Raw genomic sequence first — 25,838 nt, forward strand, 5'->3', positions numbered from 1 at the left:
TCAGTCAGTCAGTCAGTCAGTCAGTCAGTCAGTCAGTCAGTCAGTCAGTCAGTCAGTCAGTCAGTCAGTCAGTCAGTCAGTCAGTCAGTCAGTCAGTCAGTCAGTCAGTCAGTCAGTCAGTCAGTCAGTCAGTCAGTCAGTCAGTCAGTCAGTCAGTCAGTCAGTCAGTAGTCAGTCAATGACTCTGCTGTCTGTCCACTTCTTCTTCTAGTATTTACTGAGGTGTTGCTTTGAGCGTTTTTTCTGTGTGGTGGGCCTTGTTGCAGTTGAAAAGGGTCCATCATTGCTCGAAACTCGGTTCCTTGGCTTTCTTGCCCGTGGGTTTCCATTCCAGAGAATCGAACGATGATGAAGAAGACTTCTTCTTTCAGATTACAGAGAGTCTCGTCTTCACCCTTGGCGATGAAGAAAAAGGCCGTCCGCTAAACCAATGCGACGAGCGCACGAACGTACGTTCACATAGACGGACGGACCGACGGACGGACGGCGGTATACACTAGACGTACCTACCTACAGAGAGAAGGCCAAGAGAAGACCAAGAGAAGACCAAAGAAGGCCAAGAGAAGAGAAAATTGAGAAAAGACAGGACTTCATGCAGTCTACGCTCGACTCTTCATTTAGAAGGAAACCGTGCAAAGAGGAATGTGGTGAAGGTGATGTTAGTAGAAGTAAAAGAAAGTAAAAGAAAAAGAAGTAATTCATATCTGAGCCAATCCCAAGAAGGTTCTAAAGAGAACTGACCGTACAAGATTTGCACAAAGACGAAATCATCGACGCTCAAAAGGTAATGAATGATCTAGTTGTTTGTTGTATTGGGTACGCTCTACGCACTTCATAGCGCATAAATCTTGTATGAGGGGATGTATTTGCTATCTCATTCATGTGCTATGGCAGATATTTCTACATTGTTTCTTTGGAACAACGTTATACATCGGTTTAGGATCCAAGATTAAAGTTCAAGGTTGCTTTTGTACCATCACTAACTCTGGTAGTAGGGTTTGCCGTCTTTGGACGTCGACCCTTTTAGAGTAACCCTAAAACACGAAATCACCTATTTTCTGTACAATTCCTTTCACAAAGGGCTCAAACGATTAAAAACCTACCCAGAAATATCATGAGAGTGAGAGGCGTTGCACTACTTGAAATGACTGAGAGTTTCAAGAGATTGGATTCTGAATAATTTGAATTGAGCCAAATTGACGCTTGTCACTATGGTGTATTTTTGCTTGGTGAGATATGTCCATTTTGCAAACTCGAAACCTATCCAATCCTCCTTGGCCGAAATTTCCGCTTCCCCTTATTACGTACCTTCAGACGTGCTTGACTGACTTCTGAAAAGGAATCCATCTCGTAGTGTATGTAGGATTTGAAAGGGAATCGCTAATTGGATAGCGCAGCAGGTGGATGGGTAGATGGGCGGATATGGAGAGTCTCTCAAATCTCCAACTTGATTCTGCTTGTACAAGGTCCAAGTTACTTCGACCCTCATTGCTTCAGACACAAATTGTCAAATTTCAGAGTCTACACTAATATTGGAGCAATTATGATGGCGATTATGGAATGGAAGCGAGGGAACTGGTGCGTAATAAAACCCTGAGCAGGCGTGTGAGGCCAAGCATTTATACTCGAAAGTAATGCCAACAAACTGACGGTGATTGAATCAACGAAATTGAAGCTGAAAATGACAGAGTTTTAAAGGGCAAGTTGTACACGGGGAAATCATTTTGTAACAAAGAACCAGCACACAGGCAGACATACAGGCGGGTACACACATAGACAGTCCCATATCCACTTCGCCGTTGGCATAAGACATACCTACTATGACATTCCATGAAGGGAGATGAGAAATCTGCGCATCACGATAACCAACAGTCAACAAACAATTCTCCCTCATGTTGCCAATTTGCTATGTCCCTTTGGGCACGTCTTATTCTTCTCCCTTGCTTTTATGGGCACCGACTCTCGATTAAAGTATGGACCGTATGTAGTTGCTGTTTCGAGTACCGCTAGCTGATGTATAACGGGCTGCCAATAAGAACTTTCAGTCTTCTCGAAAAACGGCCGACACACAAGCGAACATTTCCATCAAAACCACCTCGATTGGATTCCAACATTGCCTTTGCCATTGACAACCAAACCCCTGAATCAAGACAAAAAGCTTTCTATAGGCTGACAACCTAAGGAGACGCGGTGTGGCCCTTGGAGTTGAAACTCGTTCAATATGTAATTTCCTGGTTCTTATTGTTTTTTCCCAAACGGAAGGCGGCGAGGAGGTAATTGGGGTGCTTTTATGAAGCCAAAATCATTCATTCTGTTGGCTTCTAGTTCAACATTACAAGGCTGTCGCGTATCTATTGGTTGGAATGCATCTCAAATGCTTGAAAGCAAAACTTGCTGTCAAAATTTTTCCAGTTGAAAAGCCAACGACTTCCAACCCATTCCGTATGCTGCGTCTCTCACGGATAGTCGATGCACATTCAAAGAGCACATTCAAGTAAAACCAAGCGAAGAGATCGAGGAAAGAGTCAATCCGTCGTTGGTCTACATTGGAATGGCTTAAGAATGAGTTGAGAGAGCAACTTCAACCACCATTTGAATAAGCCTTCTTCATTTCACCATTTGGCAGCTGCGCCACTTTAAACTTGTCATCAGGACTGCTCAAACAAACACAAACAGCGGATAACACAAACAAATGAAACTAAAACGTAGAAAGGTATTCAAAGAGCAAATATCATAGCTCTTTTCTCTTTGATTTACAACATAATCAAGAAAAAAATGTGAAAGTAAAACACGAAGAAAAACCAAAAGAACACTCAAAACTTGAAACGCACACTCTCACACAAAAAGACTTTGCTAAGTTGCTGAAATTTCTTTATATGTACGTACATGCTTATACAAAAAAGGTTGACTCAAAGGGAAATTTTGAAACATGCAAAAATCGGCACTATGAAGATTCATATCGCGCGCAAGGTGCTTATATTTAATTCTCTTGCAAATGCGAGTGTTACAACACTTTTTCTGTGGTCCAATTGGTTTCCAATTACCAGGCATTTTTTATGTGGATTCGTTTAATGCCAGAGGAAGTACCTTCTCACTTGATGATTCAAACCAAATTAAGAGCAACAGAGGTCTGATACATTTCAGAGGACAGGAATAAATTTTAGTTGAACTGGATGATTTGGCCATTGGCTGGAAAAAAGTAGTCAAATACTTGCATCAATTTGTCTCTCAAAGTTTAAAAGATATAACTTGATGTAGACAGGTTGTTCGAAACCAAAAGTCACATGTACATGTGGATCTGATTCGTGATGATATTACCAATATTGAAGTTTCAAGAATTAAAGCGAGTGTAATGAATCAGGTCGCCTTATTCAAACGCAGTGATAAAACCATGGTTGTTTTCAAGCACTATAACATTCCAATTTCAATGGCTCTGACTTTTCACAAATCGGCAATTAAGTTCGGTGATAAACAAAGTCTTATCAAGGGGTAGGAACTTTAAAAGCGTACTCGAATACAATTGAGGAAAAAAATGTCTATATGCACTTTAATCATGTCTATTTAGGTTTTTGAAATCTTATCATAGTACTTCATTGCGACTCTTGGTCATATCAGTTTGTAAAAATGTTAAATAAAAGTGTATATGTAAATGTTGTACTGTATATGCAGCCTAAAAGAAGAAATAATGACTGAATGGTCAGTAAGATAAAATAATTGTCTAAATTAACAGAAAAAAATCACTAGAATTGGTTCAATTCACATGAAAAAAGTGAAGAGACAGACAGTTCATAAACAGGAGGGTAGAGGTAAATGATGAAAATCTTGAATATTGTAGTAGAGTTGGTCGGTCAGATTGATCAGATCCTTTGTCAGCTCCCAACGTTGGTGGCATTTGGCTGGAGCCAGATAAAAGAGGGTGACCACCAATACTCCGAAGGGATGCCGGGCCAAGGATAGTAGGGTGTTAACAAGTCCTTGTCCGGGAAGGACATCTTGTGTCCGGACATCACCTCCGGAAAGGTCAGGTTCCCAACACTCTTGGACACTAAACTTGCCAGCCCGATGGTGAGGGGCTCGGTTTTGCATAGAAAATGCGTCCATGCATTGCTGGCATTTTGAGGCACGCAAAAATATCGCTGGAGGAACTTGGTGAAGGAGGCATCGAAAGAGTTGGGAACCTTATTCCCTTATGTTGATTGATCAGATCTTTTGACTTTGAATAAGTTTCAAACAAGTTCAAACGCAGTCGAGGTAGTTCTGACATGTGTATAGGGGATGTCAAGTAAAGGAAATTCAAGGACAAATGTGGTCCGGCACCCTGATTTTGGGCATTGAGAACTAAGACAAACATCACAGTCAACTCCCACCATTCGCCCATTGAATTTTTAATAATCGAGTGATTTTGAGCGAGTTGTGCTACAAAACCCTACTAAATGAGCATATTTGGTGTTAATCAGTGAACGCACTATCAAATTGGCTCATTACCACAATGCTAATGACCTAGACAAGCATGTAAAATGGAAAAAAATGTCAAAATCCAATGCATGCACAGTAAGGTTTGGCTGGGCATGTTGTCTTCGAGTTTACTCCATGGAATAACATCAGTTGTCCATGAACGCGTTTACTTGACTAGCCCTATTTCGTATTTCGTTTGACCAACTTAGAAGTTATCCCAAATACTTGTCCGCAAAAAAGCGCTCGGGCAACTCACTCAAACCCGCTTGATGTAATGTCCTAGAAATAATCCTTTTTATGGCAAGGTTTACATTTAGGGCCATTATAGGGGCCCTTATTTCCAACGTCAGACAGTCCAAACCAAGTGGGGAAGAGGCACGGTACATAGCTAAATGAACTACTCGTTGCATGCCATGATCGAAATTTCTATTCCGAACATTGTGTTGCCCAGGTCACTAATCGTACAAAAGATTTTGACATAATTAGCCAAAAGTAACTCAAACGCATTGTTATTCAATAAAGAGAAATTGGCCCAATCGGCCCTATATTTAGTAGATGCTAACTCACAAAGCGCCCTCTGAAGTGCAGAGGGTAAACCATATTTCGTGTAGCGTAGGAAGCCTATTCAGAATTTGGAGATACGTTAAGGACTCAAATTTACACCAAAGATGTCGGAAACAACTCAACTGCGTATGCTTTATATGTTAGGTGATTGGATAGAGGTTTGATCCTCTCGCCTGGATAGGGAAGCCCACCAGCCTACCATGAATATTTACCGGTGCGATTGGAACTGTGTCAATGAGTGCGAAAAGGTTGTCTACAGGTGCTCTTGAAAAAAGTCGACAAGGAGAATGACAGTGGGGACTTTAATCAGGGTTAAAATTGTCTTATCCCTACTTCAGCTAATCACTTTGCTTCGTCTCCTACTTCCTTTGAGGATGTCTTTGCCACAATGCCTTTGAGCTGGATTATTGGTAACCAGCAGATTTCGCTCGGTTTTGTGCAACATGTTACATTTCTCACTTCGGTATGGAGACACAAACCTTTTGATAATCCGGGTTTTGGATGTTGGGAAAACGCAGAACAACCCACGTGAAGGAACAAGAATTTCAGACGGAAAAAGAGCCAAAATATGATATTGGATAAGTTGAAGTATCAATAAGAGGAAATAAAGCATTAGTAATGGGAATAAGTCAGACACATTATTTAAGGATTGAAAGACAGGCCTCCTGCTCGCCCTACTTCTCTATAGGCACCTTTAAGCTACAGCTGACTGATGACGTCATCTTAAAAAAGGAAAGGTAAACAAATCTCCTGGGTGGTCACTTTTCCAGCGCTACTAAGACTATTGAACACATTTAGCATTCATTCCTCCAAAATTTCAATGAACAATGTCGCCTAAGCCAGGTAGTCCTTACTGTTTAGTGGTTTTGGGCTGTCGTGATCAAAACTACAAAGAATAATCCTGAATGGAATCTATGGATTGAAGCTGTTCTGCGATCACACTCAATGTTCAAGAGTTCTGAAAGGATGGATGAATCGCATCCACGGGAGTCTCTTACAATCAGTGGACTCAGGCAAATTTTATTCAGAGACCATTGCAGTGGCCAACTCATATTAAAGATGATGTTCACCTACCCGTTTAGCCGTCCGCTTTTCCGGATTGGCCCAGGATAGGGATCTCCTTCACAAATTCCAATTATGTTTCCAGAGCAGACGCTCTACCACAACGGCAGCTACTCTCCTCTATGAAATTGTCAAATCTAACATCAAGAGAAGAGACATTTCCAATTGACTTCCCATCAAGAATCTTCCCTCTCCAATAGTTCTTCAACTCTTCCGGACCTACATCAACCCAATTTTCCTCTACTGCCTTAACATATGGCTTTCCAACTCCGCCCAATCCGCCCTCAAATCCGCCGATGCCACCTTCACCAATATCCTCAAACGATATCTATTTTGCCAGCCAAAAATTGGGCTGGCCAGTTTAGTGTCCCAGTGTTGGGAACCTGACCTTTCCGGAGGTGATGTCTGGACACAACTTGTCCTTCTCGTTCAAGGACGTACTAACACCCTACTGTCCTTGGCCTGACATCCCTTTGGAATATTGGCAGTCACTTACGTTTTTCTGGCTCCGGTCCAAATGCCATCAACAACGGGAGCTGAAACAGGATCTGTTCAATCTGACCCACCCAATCTTCTGCAGTAATCAAGATTTTCAGCGCTTGTCTCTACCAAACTGTTTATGTACTGGCTGTGATTCTCCTCTTCACTTTTTTCATGTAGACTGAACTCAAAGTATGGAACCCTCCTAACAGGGAATATTGGCCGTATAGAGAAGGTGCAAAGAAGAATCCCCAAGTGGCACAATTCTTATCCGGTACAGAATATCTTCACTCTCTTCAAACATTAAAAGAGAGACGTATTTTCTTGCACTTCCCTCTTATGTTGAAGGTGTGCTTTTAACTGTTAACAATATCACTTCTTTGGGATCACCAATCTTTGTGATCACTTTTCTTAGCTCGTGAAGGATCAGATTTGATGAAGACGCACAAATTAGAAAATGGGCCTTTTTTGGAATTAAATGTCAAATCTTGTGCACTTTACCATTCATTTTTATGCGTTCTGCTTGCATATGGAACACCTATGCCTGAAACATTCTTGACCAGTGAGTGCGTTTAAAAAACTATTTTCCTAGCATGGTTCCAAATTATTAGTCCATTATTAAAACCTTCTGTTATCATCAATTTGATGTTTGAGTAGTACACACAATAAACAATTCTATCTAGTCATATTTAGTGTGATTTCACATTCTAGTCAGGTATTTTATCGCTCTCACCATATAATTCAAATTTTCTGATATCGATTTCTACCTGCAAGTGCCCATCTGCTTGTATTCATGAGGAAAGGTGCATTAAACAAATTCAGCATTTCAAGATACTCGATTTCATCCTGCAAAACCTTTTGCAACAAAATGACATAATGGTTCAGCTTGCTCAAATATTTACATAAAAATACAAGATTCGAGTCTGATTAATAATGGTTGACAATGGGCATTAACCCAAGATTCCAGTCAAGATGGAGGACGACTGTCCCAAGAATCTCCGTCGATTTGATTAAGCTGTTAATATGTTGTAATAGGAAATGAGATGTGAGAAGTGACCGCCCAAGGACGAATCAAAATGGAGGTTTCGTGACCATTTTCCCCAGAAGGTTGAGTTTGACATCAGCTTAAAGGTCCCTATAGAGGAGTTTAAAAATCCACGGAAGAGAAGAGTTGTTTCAAGTACTGATGTGAAGCAAGCACCAACAGGGCAAGTAGTCCGGTGCTTTACTTGCCCGAGTGGGAACTTGCCCAAACTTGGGTTTGTACACAGACACTTGAGGGGAAAATGGTGTGGCCCAAGGACTCTAAAGAGAGGAAACGACACGGCTTTCCCTTGACCGCCAAGTTAGGCCATTGCGCTGAATTAAGACAGTAGCTCTAGTATCAATAAAATAAGATTATCCATGCAGCATAGTACTTTTAGTGTTTTTAATCAAATAATGATCTCTTTGATGTACAACTCCCTTCATATAGAAAATATTTCTGAATTAATTTTGAAAATCTAAAGAATAAATGAAATACCCATGAGCATCAAATTTATAAAAAAAAAAAAAGTAAAATTGTCTTTCAAATCAGTAAAATATTGCGCAAAACTGGCTCAAAAACATCAATTAGTCTTGATTCTTGTTTATCGTCTATCTATGCATGAGTAACTAACACTGAATATAAAATAAATGTAAGGAATAAGCAATAAAGGAACATGTACATAAATGTTAACACATCAGAATATTTGGGATTGACAATTGATAATTTTGTCTCAATCCACACATTTGACAAGACCATCAGGCATTAGTAGAAAAGGAATGAGCTATAGTTTAGTAGAGTTTAGGTTTCTACTTTTTAGGAAGTTTGCACAAAAGGCTGGTATTATTTAATGGGCAGAGTAATATTAAAGTACAGTACACTAGATTTCAATGTGAACTTTAGACTCCAATAAATTTGTTTTTTTTTGCAAAAGCATCCAAAGTAGTACAATAAAGCAGGTGTTAGATCTCTTAAGATATATTATTTTATGATTATGAAGCATCCAAATGAGTTTAAAGAGCATTATGTAGCTCAGACTGAAATATGTCTACTTTTGGATTGAGGGCTATCCCTAGAGTGAGAACCATATTTTCATAACAAGTTCACCAAATTGCTTGAAACTATGTCAAGATGTTTCTGAAACAATTTTCTTCAAATGACAGTATTAGGAAAAAATATTGACCAATTGTGTTTAGAGCAAATTCTTGCTTTATCAAGAAAACCTAATTAGCACTTTTCAGTTGTTGTACTTCAAGACATGTTTGAAGTCATTTTAAGTATATTTTGGTGGTTTGGTTTGAAGCACATGCCATCAATGGTTCCAAAAATGATATTCGTCACATATTTTGTTCAATAGTTATGCCAATAATTGACATTAAGAAATTTCCGCATCAAAAGTTTAGGCCTAACTTGGCGGGAGAGGTTTGGTGATCACAAAAAGTGGCGTTTCCTTGCTTTAGTGTCCTTGTGGGGCCAAACTTACGCGAGAAATTTTATACCAGGGCAATTTAAGTCAGCTTATACAAGAAAAGCAATAATGTGCACCAACAGTGACGCAGCAATGTGGCTTTGGTTCAATGACTGGTTTGTTTCTGCCAATCTGACTTTAGCTACGAACAAAAAATCCTCATTTTGCGGTTTTCCTCAGCTAACCGTCTGGGCTCCCTACATTAGCAGCGTGTCCCTGCTTGTGTTCAGCTTGCCCAAGTTGTAGTACTTGGCCAAGCTTTGTTTGTAAACAAGTAGAACTTGGGTGTCTGTTACTGATGGGGATCAAACAAAATATCACCGGAGGTTGCAACTAGGGCTACCAATTTACATTTTCAATGGCATACGGCATTTCTAGCGGAATATCGAAAACCTGTTAGTTTATCACAAAAAGCAACCCTGATTTTTCTTTGATCAACCCAGGGTCACCTTTTTGGTCAAGCCTAATATTCTGCGATACGTTAGAAACGGCCCGTGCTTTGACTTTCCTAGCTTTCTGGTGATCCTGATTTTGAAAATTTGTTTGATCTCATCACTAGTGTCTGTGATGACTTGCTACTTGCCCTTTTCCCATCAGTAGTTTCAAGGTCCTGAAATACAAGTAGGGGCACCTGCAAAAGTAAATAAACAGAGTGTGGGGCAGGGTGGGCATTTCATTTTTGGACACTTTTGTCCACCCCTGTCCAAAAGTGTCCAAAAGTGTCCAAAAATAAGGGTGGACAAAAGTGGACAAAAGTGTCCAAAAGTGGACAAAAGTGGACAAAAATACGAACCTTTAAACTACAAATATAAAGGATATTCTGTATGAAACCTATCCTCTACTTCAAAAATTGCTCATTGATGGTTCCAAGAGCAAGATAAGTCTTTAAAACCTTTGCCATATACCTTTAACATACCCAAATAAGGTATTTGAAAGACAGGTTCTTAACTCTTTTTTTCTTACGTTAGATTAGAAAGCAAGCAGGGAACAAAGTCTCCCTCTAGTAGAATGCAGCTGTTGCAAAGGATTCAAAAACTGAAATAGCTAAACATTATATTCTGGTTATCTGGCTTCATTTATTCAACATTATTAACTTTTTGCAAAAATGTTTTACTTAAAATCATCAGTCATTTGGGATTTCTTCTTAAAAAGTACTAATATTAAAAATTGAATTTCTTACGAATTGCTAAAATCTAATCATGACATATTTTCCTATACTTATGGTTTTTCTTCCATAAGTAAGTTAATTGAGACATTGTTAGGCATATTTTTAACTTTTAAAGATGCGCTTGATGTCAGGAAATGAGATTCCCAATGTTTCTTAAAGAAACATATATCTTAGTTTTTAGATGTATTATAAAAGTGTAATTCATGCACTCCTTATAAATATGTTATGTATATTACAAATATGAGAAGTATTATTGGATATTTGATATTCAGCTCCTAAGCTTTTTTATAATTATTTTTTTTAAATCTTTGTTAAAATTACCCAGCCACCAAATGCCCTGATTATAGTGTGGCTTTGACTTATTAACATTCAAAATATATTAAAGATATTTGTTTTGACTTTATAAAGCTGTATTGTATCAAGATAACGAATTTCGTTAAGTGTATATCTTGGAAATTAAAAACGTTAGTGAAAAGGCTAGTTGTTACTTCATATTTATGTGTTTGAAGAAAGCTTAGATTTTATTGATTACTGATTCTATTTGCTGGTTCACATCTAGATTTGGTAAAGAAATATCATGATGTAGGGTTTAAAAGTGTTTGCTTGTCAATCCCCTTTTGCACAATTGTACTTAATTTTGGACACATTCTGCCCACTTTTGTTCACTTTTGTCCATTTTTGTCCACTTTTGTCCACTTTTGTCCACTTTTGTCCACTTTTGTCCACTTTTGTCCACTTTTGGACACTTTTGGACACTTGGTGTCCAAAAGTCACGCTAATTCTCAAAATTGCCCACCCTGGTGTGGGGAGGGTGACGTAATAGTGGATAGAAAAAGGGAAGAACACATACAGAAAACATCGCCCTAAAACGGGTTTTGTTTTAAAAACTGGGCGTGGTTGACCTAATGATTGGTAAGAGCATATTATTGCATTTCACCCTTGAAGCAACCACACTCACTGATTCTCCTTTTCTGAATGATATGGATACTAAACTAGACTAAAAGTGCTTATTTGGAATAAAGTGATCAGTTTAGGAGATAAGAATTTTTACTTCCGTTTGCAGTCCATATCTCTAGAAGTTTGTGGTCAGACAAATAATTAAATACACAAATATGGAAGTAAGTTGGGACTAAGGCCCTGTATCTAGAAGAAGACAGTGAGTTCAGCCCATCATAGCGGTTGAATTTTGAACCTTCAATTCCGTTCCAAAACAATGTGTTCATATGCGTCCCGGACCCTGACCAAACCAATTTAGATTATTATGTGTGGTTCTACGAGTTATACGTGGCTTTAGTTACCCTTCAGGCACCCCTAAACGTACTTTGAATGTTTCAAACACAACTTTTTGAGCCGCTTTCTACATTTTCTGTTGAAAAAGATTTAGAAAAATGTGGTTGTTTTGGATCTGGGACCCATGTAAACTCATTGTTTTGGAACGGAATTGAAGGTTCAAAATTCAACCGCTATGGTGCGCTGAACTCCTTGTCCTAAGTCTCTAATACAGGGCACTAGCATAATCTAACGCTATTGTATTATGCATGCTCAAACATATTGAGAACCTTTTCGTCAATGAAAAATTTTTACCACGAAAGGCATATTGGGTTGTCCAAAATTAATATCTGACTTCAGTGATCCATAAACCTATGAAAATTGGACTGTTTTTGTTCAATTAGAAAAGACACGAACCTGCTAGATGTCTCTTTGTACGAAGAAACTATGGTTTTCTTGGTCATAGACTTCTAGACATTGGATGTCGGACGACAGACCACTCGGCTGGTAAAGCAGTACAATGAATGGTCTCCTACGAATTGATCACCAACCGGTTTATTGTACCTTTTAGCCAACCGAGTGGTCGGTTGTCGACATCCAGTTTCTAGATATCTATGTCTTGGTGCATTAGACCATAGAGTATGGTAGTAATGAAGATGTTTCAGTTTTGCTTTACCTCCTCATGTAGTGCTTGAACACACATGAACATATAATTCATTGAGTGCTCTCTCAGAGGGAATGCATCAATCAGGAGGTAACTCATAGCTCTACAAAACCTCGCTAGAAGACGTTCGAACTTCGTTCGAGCTTTCCGCTCCATGATTAGACTAAGCAACTAAGCAACGTGCTATTATAGTGCTTATTTACTGAGGTAGTATACCCTAAGCTCTCTGCGGCTATTATGTAACTACAGAGGCGGGAAATTCAAGTCAGAGATGGAGCGTTGATACCATGACCGCCAAACCATCATACCACTTATGTCGCTCTTGGTCAAGTTTGAACGCTGTATTTCCTGACCGTCAAACGCGAGCCTGTAGAGAAAGACATGAATATAAAATAGTATAAAGACTCTGCTGATCATTTTGGTACACACTATTATTCTGACACCCTAGTAAATTCATAAACTCATAGCCGTTGTAACGTGCCCAAGCCTTTTGTTTTCTGCCGAATTTTTGAGCGCTGACCAAGGTCACAACAAGCCATTGGACACTTCTTTTGATTTGGAGAGTGTGCTATTAATTAATCAATTGAAAATCTCCGTAACCTTTAGGGATTTTAGAGAGGCTGACACAGTACAGATCCTCTGTTTTCTGCGGTTTGTTTGATTTTGTCCTGCCTTCTTGCCTAGTAGACCTCTATATCAAGGTATTTTTGCTCCAGACTGAAGAAATCAATCAATTGGGCTGAATAGAGCCTTGGGTGTATTGATTTCCCATGGATTCAATGGGATCATGAAGCTTTCAAGTTCATAAAAATCGTCAATGCTTCTGTTTTCGATCAATTGGTTTACAATTTCGTTTGTCGATCCTCGCTGTATTTTCCAAGATACAAACAGTTGAGTGTTTTCGAAGGTTGTAGGCCATAAAAAGACAATTGACGTTTGCACAAGTCTGGCATAGTTCCAATGGTCTGATGCTAAATCGATTTCTAGAACTTGAAAAATGATGTGTGCGAATGCTTGAAATATGTACGCCACCAGCTCCTTGGGTAACTCAATCAAAAAAAAAAATGATTTCAAATTTCACTGCCAGCCATCTTGGCACTTTGTCTTCCAAGTGAAAAAGGTGTTTTCTGAAGGAATTTATCCTCCTTCTCCTCGAGCAATAGTCGTAGAACCACGTGAATAACGGATGTGCCCTTAAGGGCGCTATTTAAGTGGACAGGTCGTTCCGAGTTCTGGCGGGAAGGAACAGAAATGTAGGTCGTGTCTCCATAAATTAGATATTTTAGATATTTTGGTCGGATCCCAACCGCTTCAGGACTAACCCCAGGGAATGATCTAGTTGACTTGTAAACAAAGGAAGCTCATGAATATCATCAATGTTTCTTCGTTGTTTTTCAATTTCATGCGTTACCGAAAAGGACGGGTCCCATTTTCATTGCAAACACAGAAAAGTTCTTCAGGATGTTAAGAGTATAGTAGTAGAGAAGGGGAAAAAGAAAGACAGATTTGCGACTCTACGGTATATTATCTCTTTCAACGAGAATAGGATTACGGTTGCTTTGAAGATTTGAAACCTAGAAACAACTTCAAGATTTTCGTTGGGTTTTCTTCATTGGCAAACGGGTTAGAAATTAACTTCTCTTCGTGTTCCAGCGTCTCAATTGGGAGCACTAGTTTCTTGCCACCCTACCTGAATATGGCATCTAATGTGGTTTTATCCGAGGCCAATGGGACCAACCACTCCTTCGAGATGGCTGATCCCAAATTGTTTTACTCCTCTCTGTTGGGCATGCACTTGGCGCTTCCCCAATGGGAGGCCTTGTTCGCTATTATATCCACCACCATCATCATTTTGGGCACGATCGTGGGGAACGTGTTGGTCATCATCTCGGTGTTTACTCACACGCCGCTCAAGATCACGCCCAACTTCTTTATTGTCTCATTGGCTGCGGCAGATTTGACCGTGTCCACGTGCGTTCTGCCTTTGAACGTCGCTTACATGGTTGTGGGGAAATGGATTTTTGGTAGCGTGCTCTGCAAGATTTGGCTCACTTCCGATGTTCTGTGTTGTACAGCTTCCATTTTGAATCTGTGCGCCATTGCTCTGGATCGTTACTACGCTTTACACGACCCTATCAAACACGCTCAAAGACGATCCGTACGTTATGTCTTGGCCAAGGTCTTGGTGGTGTGGATCATGAGCATTGCCATCTGTTTTCCACCGCTCTTTGGCTGGAATGATTGGCCGGACACATTCACTCCGGAGACGCCCTGTCGACTGACCGAGGAGAAAGGCTACGTGATCTATTCCTCGATGGGCTCATTCTACATTCCCCTAGGCATTATCATGTTTGTGTATCTGAAGATCTATCAGAACACCAGCCAACGGCTACGCTCCCGTGCCAAGGCTTCCAATTTGACCACTTCCGCTTTACAACACCGCCAGCAATCCAGAGACAATCTGCTCACGGGCATCGAAGGGCGATACGGAGGCTCCAAGGCCACCTTGAAAGTGACCCTGCAAGAGCAAATGGAGATCGTCAATGGCCAACCCGTTCACTCGGAGGTGGCAGTGGGTGCCACAAGAGTGTCAGGGGACTCAAAAACTAGATCCACGCAGAAAACGGCCATCGTGTCGACACATATTTTGCCCAGAGATGCCCAAATTCAAAATCACAGTTTGACTGAGGTACGTACCGATCGATTTTTGCCCAATTCATGGGAAATCCCGTTTCTGATTTCACAGATATTAAGTCTTAAGTGCGTGCTGATGATCCTATTTCAAATCAATCGTGGCCTCTACTAGAGGGTTGCAACTATGCATTTTGGTTCTTGCGCATGATTGCAAACATAGGATTGCTTATTATGATTGTGAAATGTCCATATCTAGCGGATTCGATGTTCCTTTTGAAAAGTCCCAAGGTGTGTTGTTCATATCCTAATTATCATGTAATTCTGAAGCCGTGATAATGTTATTCCCTCAATATGCAGACTTCTCTAAGTTTTTTTGCCATTACAGTGAATGGATGAACTTTTTTGGCATACAAATTATGAGCCATGTGTGATTATTAGTCTTCGTCTGGTCAATAATACGACACGTTTGTCTTCCAGGCTGTATTTAGCACCTTACTATTTATCTATGTCTTGCACGTGGGGAAATGAACAGGTTCGTTTACGTTAGAAAACTCACTTTCCCCGAGAATCTCTGGTGCATACCGACCGACTACAACGCATTGGAACATTAAGACATGGAAAGGAGAATTTTTTTGAGCCATTGCATATTACTAGAGGGCGAAAAAATATGTCCTTCAAAACGACAAAATATGATGTCATTATGTGGTCAGAAATACCAAAAAATGTCCTCAGAAATTCCAAAATATGTCCTAAGAAGTATATCTTTATTTCAGCTAGCTTTATTGAAAAGTGTATTGACATACAAAATGTTTTTACGTTCCCAAGAGTCGTAGGTTATGCAATAACTTGAATGGGTACTCGTCCTTTGTGTTGACATCCTTTATCCATTTGAGTTTGGCATCTCGGCTGCCACATTTTGAAGGCATTTCTTTATTTTTCTTGTGTGGAGCCAGAATAGTTGGAGCCAGTCAGGCAGCCCAGAAAGCAGCCTGCCTTGGCCTGCTTAGCCATGCTGAATTTTTCTTTGAATTGTCAACATTCAAATAGTGTTGCCATATCCGTGTTTGAAAACAAAATTAGGTTGCTTCAAACGCAACAGATCCAACCCCAACATAATAAAATCACTTTGCGAATATTTTTAGTGCTATCTTATAAATATTATTTATCAAAATGATTATTTTATTAGCAAATTGAAATGCAAGCCTTTGCCTTTTCCAATGCTATTTATAAATGGGGTTTTAAAATGTATTCTCTAATGACATCTCTAATTGCAAGCCTTTTAGATCTTAGCACACTAGCCCTGCCCAAGCCTTTACAACCATAAGCATTGCTTTTGTTTAAAAAAAATCTACTTAAATGTCACTAAAACAGCAAAATATGTCCTTTTTCGACGAAAATCCCGAAATATGTCTTTTAGGCCGAAAAGTGGCAAAATATGTGAAATATGATGTCTTTATGTGATGACATATTTTTTCGCCCTCTACATATTACAGATCTGTTGCCACTAAAAGCGTTCGAAGGGAACAATATTCATTGATCATTGCACCAGTTTGGAGCTTGGAGAGTAACATATATCTTCTTCTTACACAAAGTAATGAAGACGTGACGTGACATTGAGAACGGCACAATGTGCATTGTTGAAGACGCATAGTAGCGTTTACCGGGATGGATCGTATAAGCTGCGTACTTATCTAGCGAGTCATTGTGTACAGATTGGTACAGCGGTCTCGTTTTGCTGATTTTTTCCATCCATTCATTCACTAATCCATCTATCCATTCTTCAGTCGCTTTGGCTTGTGTTCTCCTGAACACTTTCAATGTTGCATGATGTGGTATCATAGAGGTAAAAGAAGAAACAAATGATGCACTACTATGTACAATATCATATGTATAGTAGTTGCAGGGAAACCTTCAGAACTTAGAAGTCTCGTTTTCTCGTTTCAAGGGAGATTCATTAGGCTTTGCATATCATTACGCCGGATATCATCGCCAAGTGTACGTTAGACACCTCAAAAAGATAGGTTTTTCAATCAACAGATTGGTGCCAGTTGCACGATTTATACCACCATACAGCTACTAGCATGAACTAAATATTTAAAGACTTTCATTTTCTAAATTTTTCGATACAGGGAAGGAGGCCCAAGTCTGAATACGTGCGCCCAGGAAAGGGCATGAAAAGACATCATGGTTCAGTTCAACCCCATATGGAGGCTTTCACTCACGTGCGCCACAATGCAACCGAGTCAGCCAACCCCGAATTGATTCTCACGGACCCTTCTAGCACGCACCAGCAAGCGAGATGTGATCGAAGCACTCAAGTGACCAAGAAGAATTTTACCGAGGGTCAGACCATGAATGTCACCGACACCAACACTTCTGCCAACACAACTACTGCCACCACCATCACCACCATTCACAACCACGAGGACACTCTCCTCACGAAAACAGGAGCTGGTACTGCTTCCAGTCCCTTGGGTGCCGCTGCAGCCACCCCCAGTGGCAATAGCTCCCTCTACAAGTTCATTAATGAAAAGGCCAAGATCTCGTTGGCCAAGGAACGGAAGGCAGCTCGCACTATGACCATCATCGTGACCACCTTTGTGGTCTGCTGGCTGCCTTTCTTTCTCATGTATGTGATTGTTCCGTTCTGTTCAATGTGCTCGACGCCATCTCCAAAGGTAAGCAAGCAACCACGAGAACTGGGGAAGCGAAAATCGTCGAACGCTGGGGATGAGTAGTAGGCACCAGTAACAGGGATTGGTACCTGCAGTATATGGTGTATATCATCTACAGATTACAGGGCCACTATACGTTGAAGGTGCTTCCAACTCGTTGTTTTCGGCTCGAATAGTTCGACATGCATTATTAATGTCTAGAGCTTCTACCAAGTCTCGTTAATACTGAACTACTCCCGCCACTATGTGCATACATTTAGTGACTTCTTTCCCTAGGTACCGATTAACTTTTCATATAAAATCTATTGAAAGGCTAGTAATAGGCTTGTAGAGCCTTTCAAGTTTCAAAGGGCTTCAATCTTGATATGGAAAAGCGTGTCTCATGGCTACCACGTAGATGGGGGAAGGAAATATGGTTCAAATACCCCTGGAATTATTAGAGTTGCAACCAAATTAGATTTTCTTTAAAGCTAACCCACTGCCCAGGAAACCAAAGGTTGTCTAACATCTTGATGCAGAAACGGAAGGCCCGGTCAGACAAGTACGACCCACCTTTTACAATTTGCCATCATCTTAAAACTCGATTTTCTAAGTAAATAGAAAGATTAACCTGACTTGAAGATCTCGTGAGGGCTAAAATTGGCCATTCTGGGCACAAACTTACTGAGGGTGGTTTATGGCTGTAGGTTGCTGCCTGGAGCCTTGGGGTCCATTCCGTCGAATGTCTAACATCAAATGAACCTTCGGAAATTTCCGGAGCAACTACTTCCCATACCCATTAGACTTGGTGGAATACCATCCAGCTGAGACAACTCTGGAAAGTTACGGTTGTTACCCTTACCCTTACTTAAAGAAAGTCCCATTGGAAAGACAAACTATGCCATTAATAATTTCTAACTTGACACGAAACACCTGCGGCAAAAAGCTAACAACCCCACCCATATTATGCTAACAAACCCTTACAAGATGGACATGAATGATCACTCGCATCCCTGCAGCTGAGAGTCACCAGTCATATTTTAGTGGTGGAACATTCATGATTAATCTCTTCCAATCTTCCTTCCGAGCCAGATGGCTAGACCTATGGGAATAAAATTCGGCAAAGTGGAGGAGTTCCACAAGAAATTGAGAAAATTGAAAAGCGTTCCATCTCTTCGAAAACAAAGGTGTAGGCTGGTGTAACCGTGAGGTTTAACAAGCAGCTTGACAAAGGCAAAATGCTCTACCAAGGTGCATTGAGTTCAAACAAGGATTACCAAAGCCATGAATATGCATGCTTTGCGGGGTTCTGGCCCTTGACAACATAGATGTTTTCACCAGCTAAGGCCGGCCCAAAAGTTGGTGGCTTGAGACTCCATAGCTGAAGACCGTTTGGCAAGGTAAACAAAAGCTGTTGTTCAAACGTGGATTTCCATGGATTTCATTGATATCATCGTTCTTTTTGCATTTCGCGTGGATTACAGATCGATTGGTGATTGGCTTCAAGCAATCATCAAAATGTGGCTCAAATACCGTCGCACTGGCATTAGCTCTAGTTGCCTTAGAGATCACCTCAAACTCAGTGTCAGAGCAATGGCTACTCTAGTATATCTTACTGTGAAGTGCGGAAATGAGAACACCGTCTATTCTCGACTGCAAAAAAAATATTGAATTCGAATATTACAAATAGGAAGTTCACGTGCAACCTAAAAACCAGCCCAAAGGCAATGACTATTCTGAGCCAATCCTGATTAATACGGCTTTGGTTCATCTGCGGTATTGATGTGACTGCGCATGCATTTTATGCCGCAACTAGAAATGAATATAAATCCTTTGGTTTTATATCATTTCAAATGTAGATTTGCGATTGGGCATCGTAAATGATCAGGATGGTCCTTCCTTCTATTCTAAAGATGTCTAAAGTATGATATCTGTCCTCCTGAAATATGGGCAAAAAATCATTTTAGTCAGACTTTGGATCCTCATTCCAGTGAGGGGAGAGTTATGGAGAGAAATGTTCGATGGTTTAGGCCAAGAAGCAGAAATATCTTCTTTGTTTAAGCGATAACAATGGCAGCGCTCACCACAGATCAAATGTCTTGTTCGAAGGTTGTGCAATGCCAACGCGTCCAGGAGTTCCATGGTCTACGGTTCACACCCCGTTGTTGGAAGAAGTAATGTTTCCTACCCTTATTCAGTTACCAAATCAATTTATTCCCGATTTTGGGTCTGTTACATGACAGTGAATTTCACACAATGTGCCGATAAAACTGCACTTCACAACGGAATTCTGGGGTCACAGATTTGGAACGTGCTCTAATAGTGCATTTAGACGAGACGTACTTGGACACATAATCTGACAAACAATTTTGAAATTGTGAAACATCAAAAAAAGTGCACAAAATTTCAATATGCATGTGTAGGTCTCGACAAGATTAGACGTCTGTTTGTCAATTAAAAATACATTCAATTAGAAAATTTAACCAAGGCTTCAATGCGTAAATGCATGTCTATGTCCTTAATAAATTAATTAAAATCAGTTAAAGCCTTGGGTTTGGCCATGGTCCGAAGTCTTGGTAACAATTTTCAGTTACTCTTTTCACCAGTCAAAAGGCCACTCAGCCTTCCTACTTGATAAAACTCAAATCTACAAGGCAACAATGAATGCAAAAGATTGCTTTTAATCAAAGTAATTACATTATTTCTGAATCAAATCATTTTTTGTACGTTTTTAGCATTCCTGTTGCTTGTTTTCTATGGCTATAATTTAGATGCACTGAACGCTCCATCAACAGCCAAATTAAGTTGCGATTACTAATGGGGACCAAAAGAATAATCACTGGAGGTGGCAACAAGGGTTGCCAATTCACATTTTCAATGGCATATGTAGGGCATTAGTAACGAAATTTAAGTATCGAAATTCCATTCGTTTCTTTTCTCGAAAAGGAACTGTATTTGCATTACATTTTTAAATTGTGTAATTCCATATAACATATTTTGATCAAAGAAAGTCAAGGTTGAAAATTGTGTTTGCTTTTAACCTCTCTGAAAGTTTTGAATCTTGTTGCATTTGCTACTTCAGTGTTTACATCGTCTCAATCTAATTCCTTTGGACTCAAGCACGGGAAATGTTTCCTTGGCTTGAATATGATGCTTCCAATTTTCAAAGCCTCCTCACTTCACTTCACTTAAGGGATGGACTTCTTACAGAGAAGCTTTACCAACTTCACAAGATCTAATACTGTTTTCCATCATGAATTTTGCGACATTGTCTCAAACCTTTAACAATTATTATCCCATCCAGGGTCCCAATCTTGACTCCTCAAAGTATTACGATGCAATACATTTTGAACAATTATGCCAAGAGTAAATGCCAATGCTCATTTTTGGAAAATGTTGACAAAAAATATTCAAATGTTACGCATTAGGACTGCTTGAGTCAAAAAACATTTCTTTTGAAGATCAATAATGGGGTAAACCATAAAATATTGGTCATCTGAAATTTTAGTAAAAGTAATTGTAACGTACTTTAAATACTGCAAAGAAGGTAGGACTCGGCTAGCCTTCACGGTCTCATTTTCCCAAAGAATTAATATCTATTTTCAATATTAAGAAATTAAAAGATTGCTCTTCTTTTTCTTGCGTAATTTCAAATTGACTCAAAATGTTAAACAATCATATCTAAAACCGTCAAAAAGCAGATTTTTCAAAATGTATTTTAGAGCCATCCAAAGGTTCAGCAGTCACCGAAAATTTCACAAAAATCAATGAAGCCTCAAAGGAGCTATTTTTGATCACTTTCAACAAAGTCTTCAAGAAACGACCAAATATGTAACATTTTCTGTTGTTTGCATTGTCCTCAGAATTCAAGTGAATGCGAAACTAAGTGTACTCATGATCATTGTAAAAAACATTTTCAACAATTACATTTTTAGTGTGTTTTAATTGCCACCATGGAGCATTATGAGCTATTGTGAGACTATGCAAGAAAAGGGAAAATAATCTTTTATTTTTGTGATATTGAAAGTCAACATTAATTCTTTGGGAAATTGATTTAACACATAACCGGCGAACTTCAGGGCTTAAAACGATGTAATTTGGACCACTAAATCTCATGTAACTAAGTAGCGGGGTAAAATAAAATATCATAATTTATAATCAAGTGCTGACTAGTTTTGCTCCCAATTTACAATGAACAGGCTTTTGAAAATTTATTTTTTTAGGCAAGGAAGTTTAAGTGGGATAGAATACTACAGAGCAATAAAATCAAAGTTGTTCCATGTGACTCTCTGAGATGGAAAAATGCCAAGACGTGTTTGGATATTTTCCCCAAAACTTTAAAGTGAGCTTTTAACATTGTGTCATTCTTTGCTCCCATCAGCTGCAGGTTTTGTCCTGCAAATTGAGTAGTATATCGGATCTGTATAAATCTGTGACCAGGATAGGATAAATTCGGGAGAATACGTAGCACAATAGTATGGACAAAGTGACTATCCTAATCTGCGCAATGCTTAAAAAGAATTAATATCCATTTGAGGTGGTTGGTTTATTTGTGCAAAACATATTCTTATATTGAATCAAGAAGGGTAATGTGTTGTCAAAATCACATTCAACTTGCCTTTTTATTGGACATTTTAAACTAACTTTATTATATTCTTAATAAGGGTGAATGTGGTGAATCTTTAATTGTTCTTATCTTACTAATTTACCCTAGGTCTAGGAACTTTAAAAATCAATCTCATCTGACAGGTGCGCTATAAGTTTGACAAAAAAACTTATGACTATTCAAAAATGCCAAGAAATTTCAAAAAATTGGAGGACCCTGGGTCAAAAGACAGCCATGTCTGGTTTTGGGAGATAACTCTCAATATCGGCGCATAATTGTAGCATATTTGTTTTTGTAGTTTTGGAGAATCGAACCGGGGACCTCTACTTTGTTAGGAGCTTCGCCTTACATTGTGTGACGTCTCCTCCCATGCCGTTTTATCCTTTTTCAAGAGTATCATTAACATGTTAGCAGGTATAAACAAATTGATTTGAAAAACCTTTATTTCAAGGGTATATTTTGGTGCATATTTCGATTGCTTATTTGTGGAAAAATTCATGCATATTTTCCCCATCTTAAAAACAGTTTTGTAGCCTCTTCTTATGACTAATTAAGACCCTGCCCAACAATAAAACACTTTCTCTTTTCTCTCTGTGGATGGAACAGAACTACGGTTCTGAGTTTTTCCACTGTAGCCAATGAAGAAAGTTGGAAAATGTGTCTTCTTTGGATGTTATCGGGATTCGATCCTCTAATTTGTTTAAAAGCCGATGTTTGGTTAATGTCTCAGGTTTGTTTGCTTGCCACCCAACTGACTAACAAAACAAAGTACTCGTGAAGTTTTGTTGGCTGGGTTTCTTCGGTCAAGAAAAGTTTCAGCAATCGGAACTTTAACTAATTGGGACAGCCTGAAATATCCTGATGTTGTCGTCGTTCTCTTGCGGTTAATTTGGGTTGATCTGATGCTCAAGAAAAGACTTTGTCGGAAATGATACTCAATGAATACTTTCATTTACAATTCATGGCACGTTTGTGCTTTAAGTGATATATGACCACGTTTTTTCCTACTCCAATCTAACATAAATGGAGTACTTATTAATCTGAAATCCATGAAATGACAGAAATTGTATCCATCAAGATTGCAATTGATACATACCGAGGCACGATGGTACACAAAACACTTCTTAAGAGTTTGCTCAAATGCCAAGACATCTAGATATATTGTTAAAACAACAAAAGGACCAACTTTAAAAAGAAACCTCCATTTTTAAGCAGCTCCAACTAGCATATTGATCCAATCAATCCACAACAAAAAGTTAGACTTTGAAACGTAATTAATAGATGTTTTGAGTATGCTAAGTTACGCTTTCAGCTAAAATTGCATCAAAATCCATCTGACAATGCAAGCGGATATTTTGCATATTGAATGCAATAAATAGCTAAACTTCATATTTTTCTATATTTCACCGATTTAGCATATTTTTTGCAGATTTTGAATGTTTTTGGGGACAGAGTACAGTAAAGCAACTACGAAGATGTAGACAACTTGAAAAAAGATGAAGTAGGAAATTCCAGTACTGGGGATGCCATCATTTTCAGGGTCAAAGCTTTGGATGTTCAAGTCGATTTAGTCCAAAAATACGACTGTGCTATGCAAAGTTGGAAGCAGATTGCGAATCAAATCCATTTTGAAACTTGCTGTCGTCACCCTTCTGGCAAGTGCTCTTAGCCAGTGCAAAAATTTCAAACTTATGCCCGAAATCTGCCGAAATGTCCAAAAACTCAGAACTCTATTGTAAGCTTGATTACTAAGAGTATTTTAAAAACTACTTCTTTATCTTAGTGGCGAATCAATGGTACACCAACTCTACCTACTTGCTGCTAAAAAAACAAAGTCTTTGTTGGTTTTCTTGGGCACTATTGAAGGTGCTAAGCTTGAACATCGCAATGGTGGTGGATGGTCGCCAACATAGATTTTACACCTCATCATGAGTTCGGTCAATGCCTCTTCTAAAGTCGAAAGGTCACGACTGTGTTGGCTTTTTAGTTAGTCAGCAATATAAAAAAGGTTAGAAAAAAGGTGACGGTCATCTAATTTTGCCGTATGAAGTCCAGTGAAAGCACTTAAAATATGAACGAGAATGCAGAAGCAGAGAATACACATTTCCAATAAGCAGTCGAGGTAATCCAGACACTTCTGGATGTCAGACGGGACTGAGACTTATCCTATGCCTTACCTTTCCTTTGGATGTTTTCACCTCTTGGATGAAAATTTCACTTTGAACTCTATCATAACCTCATTACCTCGCATGATCGTAAGAATGCTAAGGGCTTATTAAACAATTAAGTTTAAGATTACGGAGATACATTCTGACCGAAGTTCAAGACATAAGTGAGAATAAAGGAAAATGTCTGGTTGACAATTTGTCATCTCTCATGATTTACTCAAGAATTCAATATCACTGACTGAGCTTTTGGATGGAGTTATTTAAAAAAAAACACGAATGTAATGAATTAGCAAAATGTTGCGCTTCAGGGACGTGAAAGCTTGAACTGTCTAAAAGTAAGCAAAACGTGGAACAAGGAAATGAAATTCAAAGTGGTGAAGCCCAATTTCTTGCTAAGTTCAGATCTGAACATAAGATTAGTATCAAGATGCAGCAAATATAAAAAAGCCTTTGCCAGACAAACTCGACCATCATTTCAAAAGAAACGAAATGCTCTCTTAGAAGCGTTCTGTCTCTTTCTTGAAATGGAAAAATATCCGGTTCTTAGCTTGTAATGTCAGCCTTAGGTTAAAAGTGTATTGAATCGACTCTTCGTGTAACCAAAACATCTTTTCTATTTTCCAGGTTGTTCAAATTATAACGTGGCTGGGTTACGTGAACTCGACATTGAATCCCATTATATATACCATCTTCAATACTGATTTTCGGATCGCTTTTAGCCGGATTGTGACGGGCAAAGCGTTTGGAATGTGATGCAACATTCCAATGCTAAAGGCAATTTGCTCGCCATCCTAAAAGACTTATTTACCATGTGCCAGCAACTCTTTTCGGGATAATGGTAATGGAACAAGCATCAGCTTGTGGACAGTAGAATAAAGCACTTTCCGAAGACAAATGTTAGTTGTAGTTTTCTTGATATCATTCTTAAAATAGAGTCCGAAATTTGTTTTAGAGCTGGGTGTTTGTTCCAAGGCGAAAACGACCAAAAAACCTCACTACTAGGCCATGCATATTTTAGAAAGTCACGAAACCAACGTGACAAAAACTTAGTTTGATGATTTTTGTTGGAAGTGAATGAACCTTACATCCAACCGTAGGGGAAGAGTGGCTGCAAAGTTGAACACATTTTCCCATACACTTCCACCAAAAGTAGAAGTGGGATATACGCCGTTCAGTGGAAGGAACTTGCCCTTGCAGGGGAAGCCTATTTCTATCATTGAAACGTAGTGTTGGAAGAAGACGGCTGACAAGGTATTAAGAGGCAGGGTGTATGCAGTTTTTCATTAATAAAAATGGAACATTTTCTATTAACTCTTGGCTGTCTCTTTTTCCTCTTGGGTCCGACTCAATTTTCATTTATTTTTGTTCTAATGAGCTGAAATTTATTTCCTCTAATCTGGAACCCTTAAGATTTAAAAGCTCAGACTATTTCAGACAATAATACGTGTATGTATCAACAGCCCTGTGCAATGTTTTGTTGCAAAATCATTCAATACCTTGCTGGACAGCAAAGACATTTTGCTCCAAACATATTGAACTAATTTTTGTAGACACTTGCAAAAACTTCAAAAGACATTTTTAAGAGGAGCGTAGACTCATTTTGTTTTCATTTGCCTTTTCGT

At 39.1% G+C, this 25,838-nt stretch overlaps 1 protein-coding gene across 3 annotated transcripts; it reads left to right on the forward strand.

The window, feature by feature from the left end:
* Positions 1–604: 604 nt before the first annotated feature.
* LOC131890335 (probable G-protein coupled receptor No18) lies at positions 605–25,220 on the forward strand. Of its 3 annotated transcripts, none has more exons than XM_059239661.1 (4): positions 605–784; positions 13,808–14,843; positions 16,918–17,466; positions 24,841–25,220. In XM_059239661.1, exons 2-4 carry the CDS (start codon positions 13,851–13,853, stop codon positions 24,967–24,969), a joined length of 1,671 nt encoding a protein of 556 aa, XP_059095644.1. In that variant the 5' UTR covers positions 605–784; positions 13,808–13,850; the 3' UTR covers positions 24,970–25,220. The 3 variants fall into 3 exon arrangements, with proteins under 3 accessions (XP_059095644.1, XP_059095647.1, XP_059095646.1); XM_059239664.1 differs by lacking the exon at positions 605–784 and adding an exon at positions 11,049–11,133; XM_059239663.1 differs by lacking the exon at positions 605–784 and having other exon boundaries at positions 13,712–14,843.
* Positions 25,221–25,838: the final 618 nt, after the last annotated feature.

Source organism: Tigriopus californicus, chromosome 11, assembly GCF_007210705.1.
Source record: "Tigriopus californicus strain San Diego chromosome 11, Tcal_SD_v2.1, whole genome shotgun sequence".
Taxonomy (NCBI): domain Eukaryota; kingdom Metazoa; phylum Arthropoda; class Copepoda; order Harpacticoida; family Harpacticidae; genus Tigriopus; species Tigriopus californicus.

Coding starts and splice junctions, on each gene's coding strand:
- LOC131890335 (XM_059239661.1), top strand. CDS start 13,851: ATGGCATCTAATGTGGTTTTATCCGAGGCCAATGGGACCAACCACTCC. Junction 14,844..16,917: donor AAAATCACAGTTTGACTGAG/GTACGTACCGAT, acceptor TTTTCGATACAG/GGAAGGAGGCCCAAGTCTGA. Junction 17,467..24,840: donor GCTCGACGCCATCTCCAAAG/GTAAGCAAGCAA, acceptor TCTATTTTCCAG/GTTGTTCAAATTATAACGTG.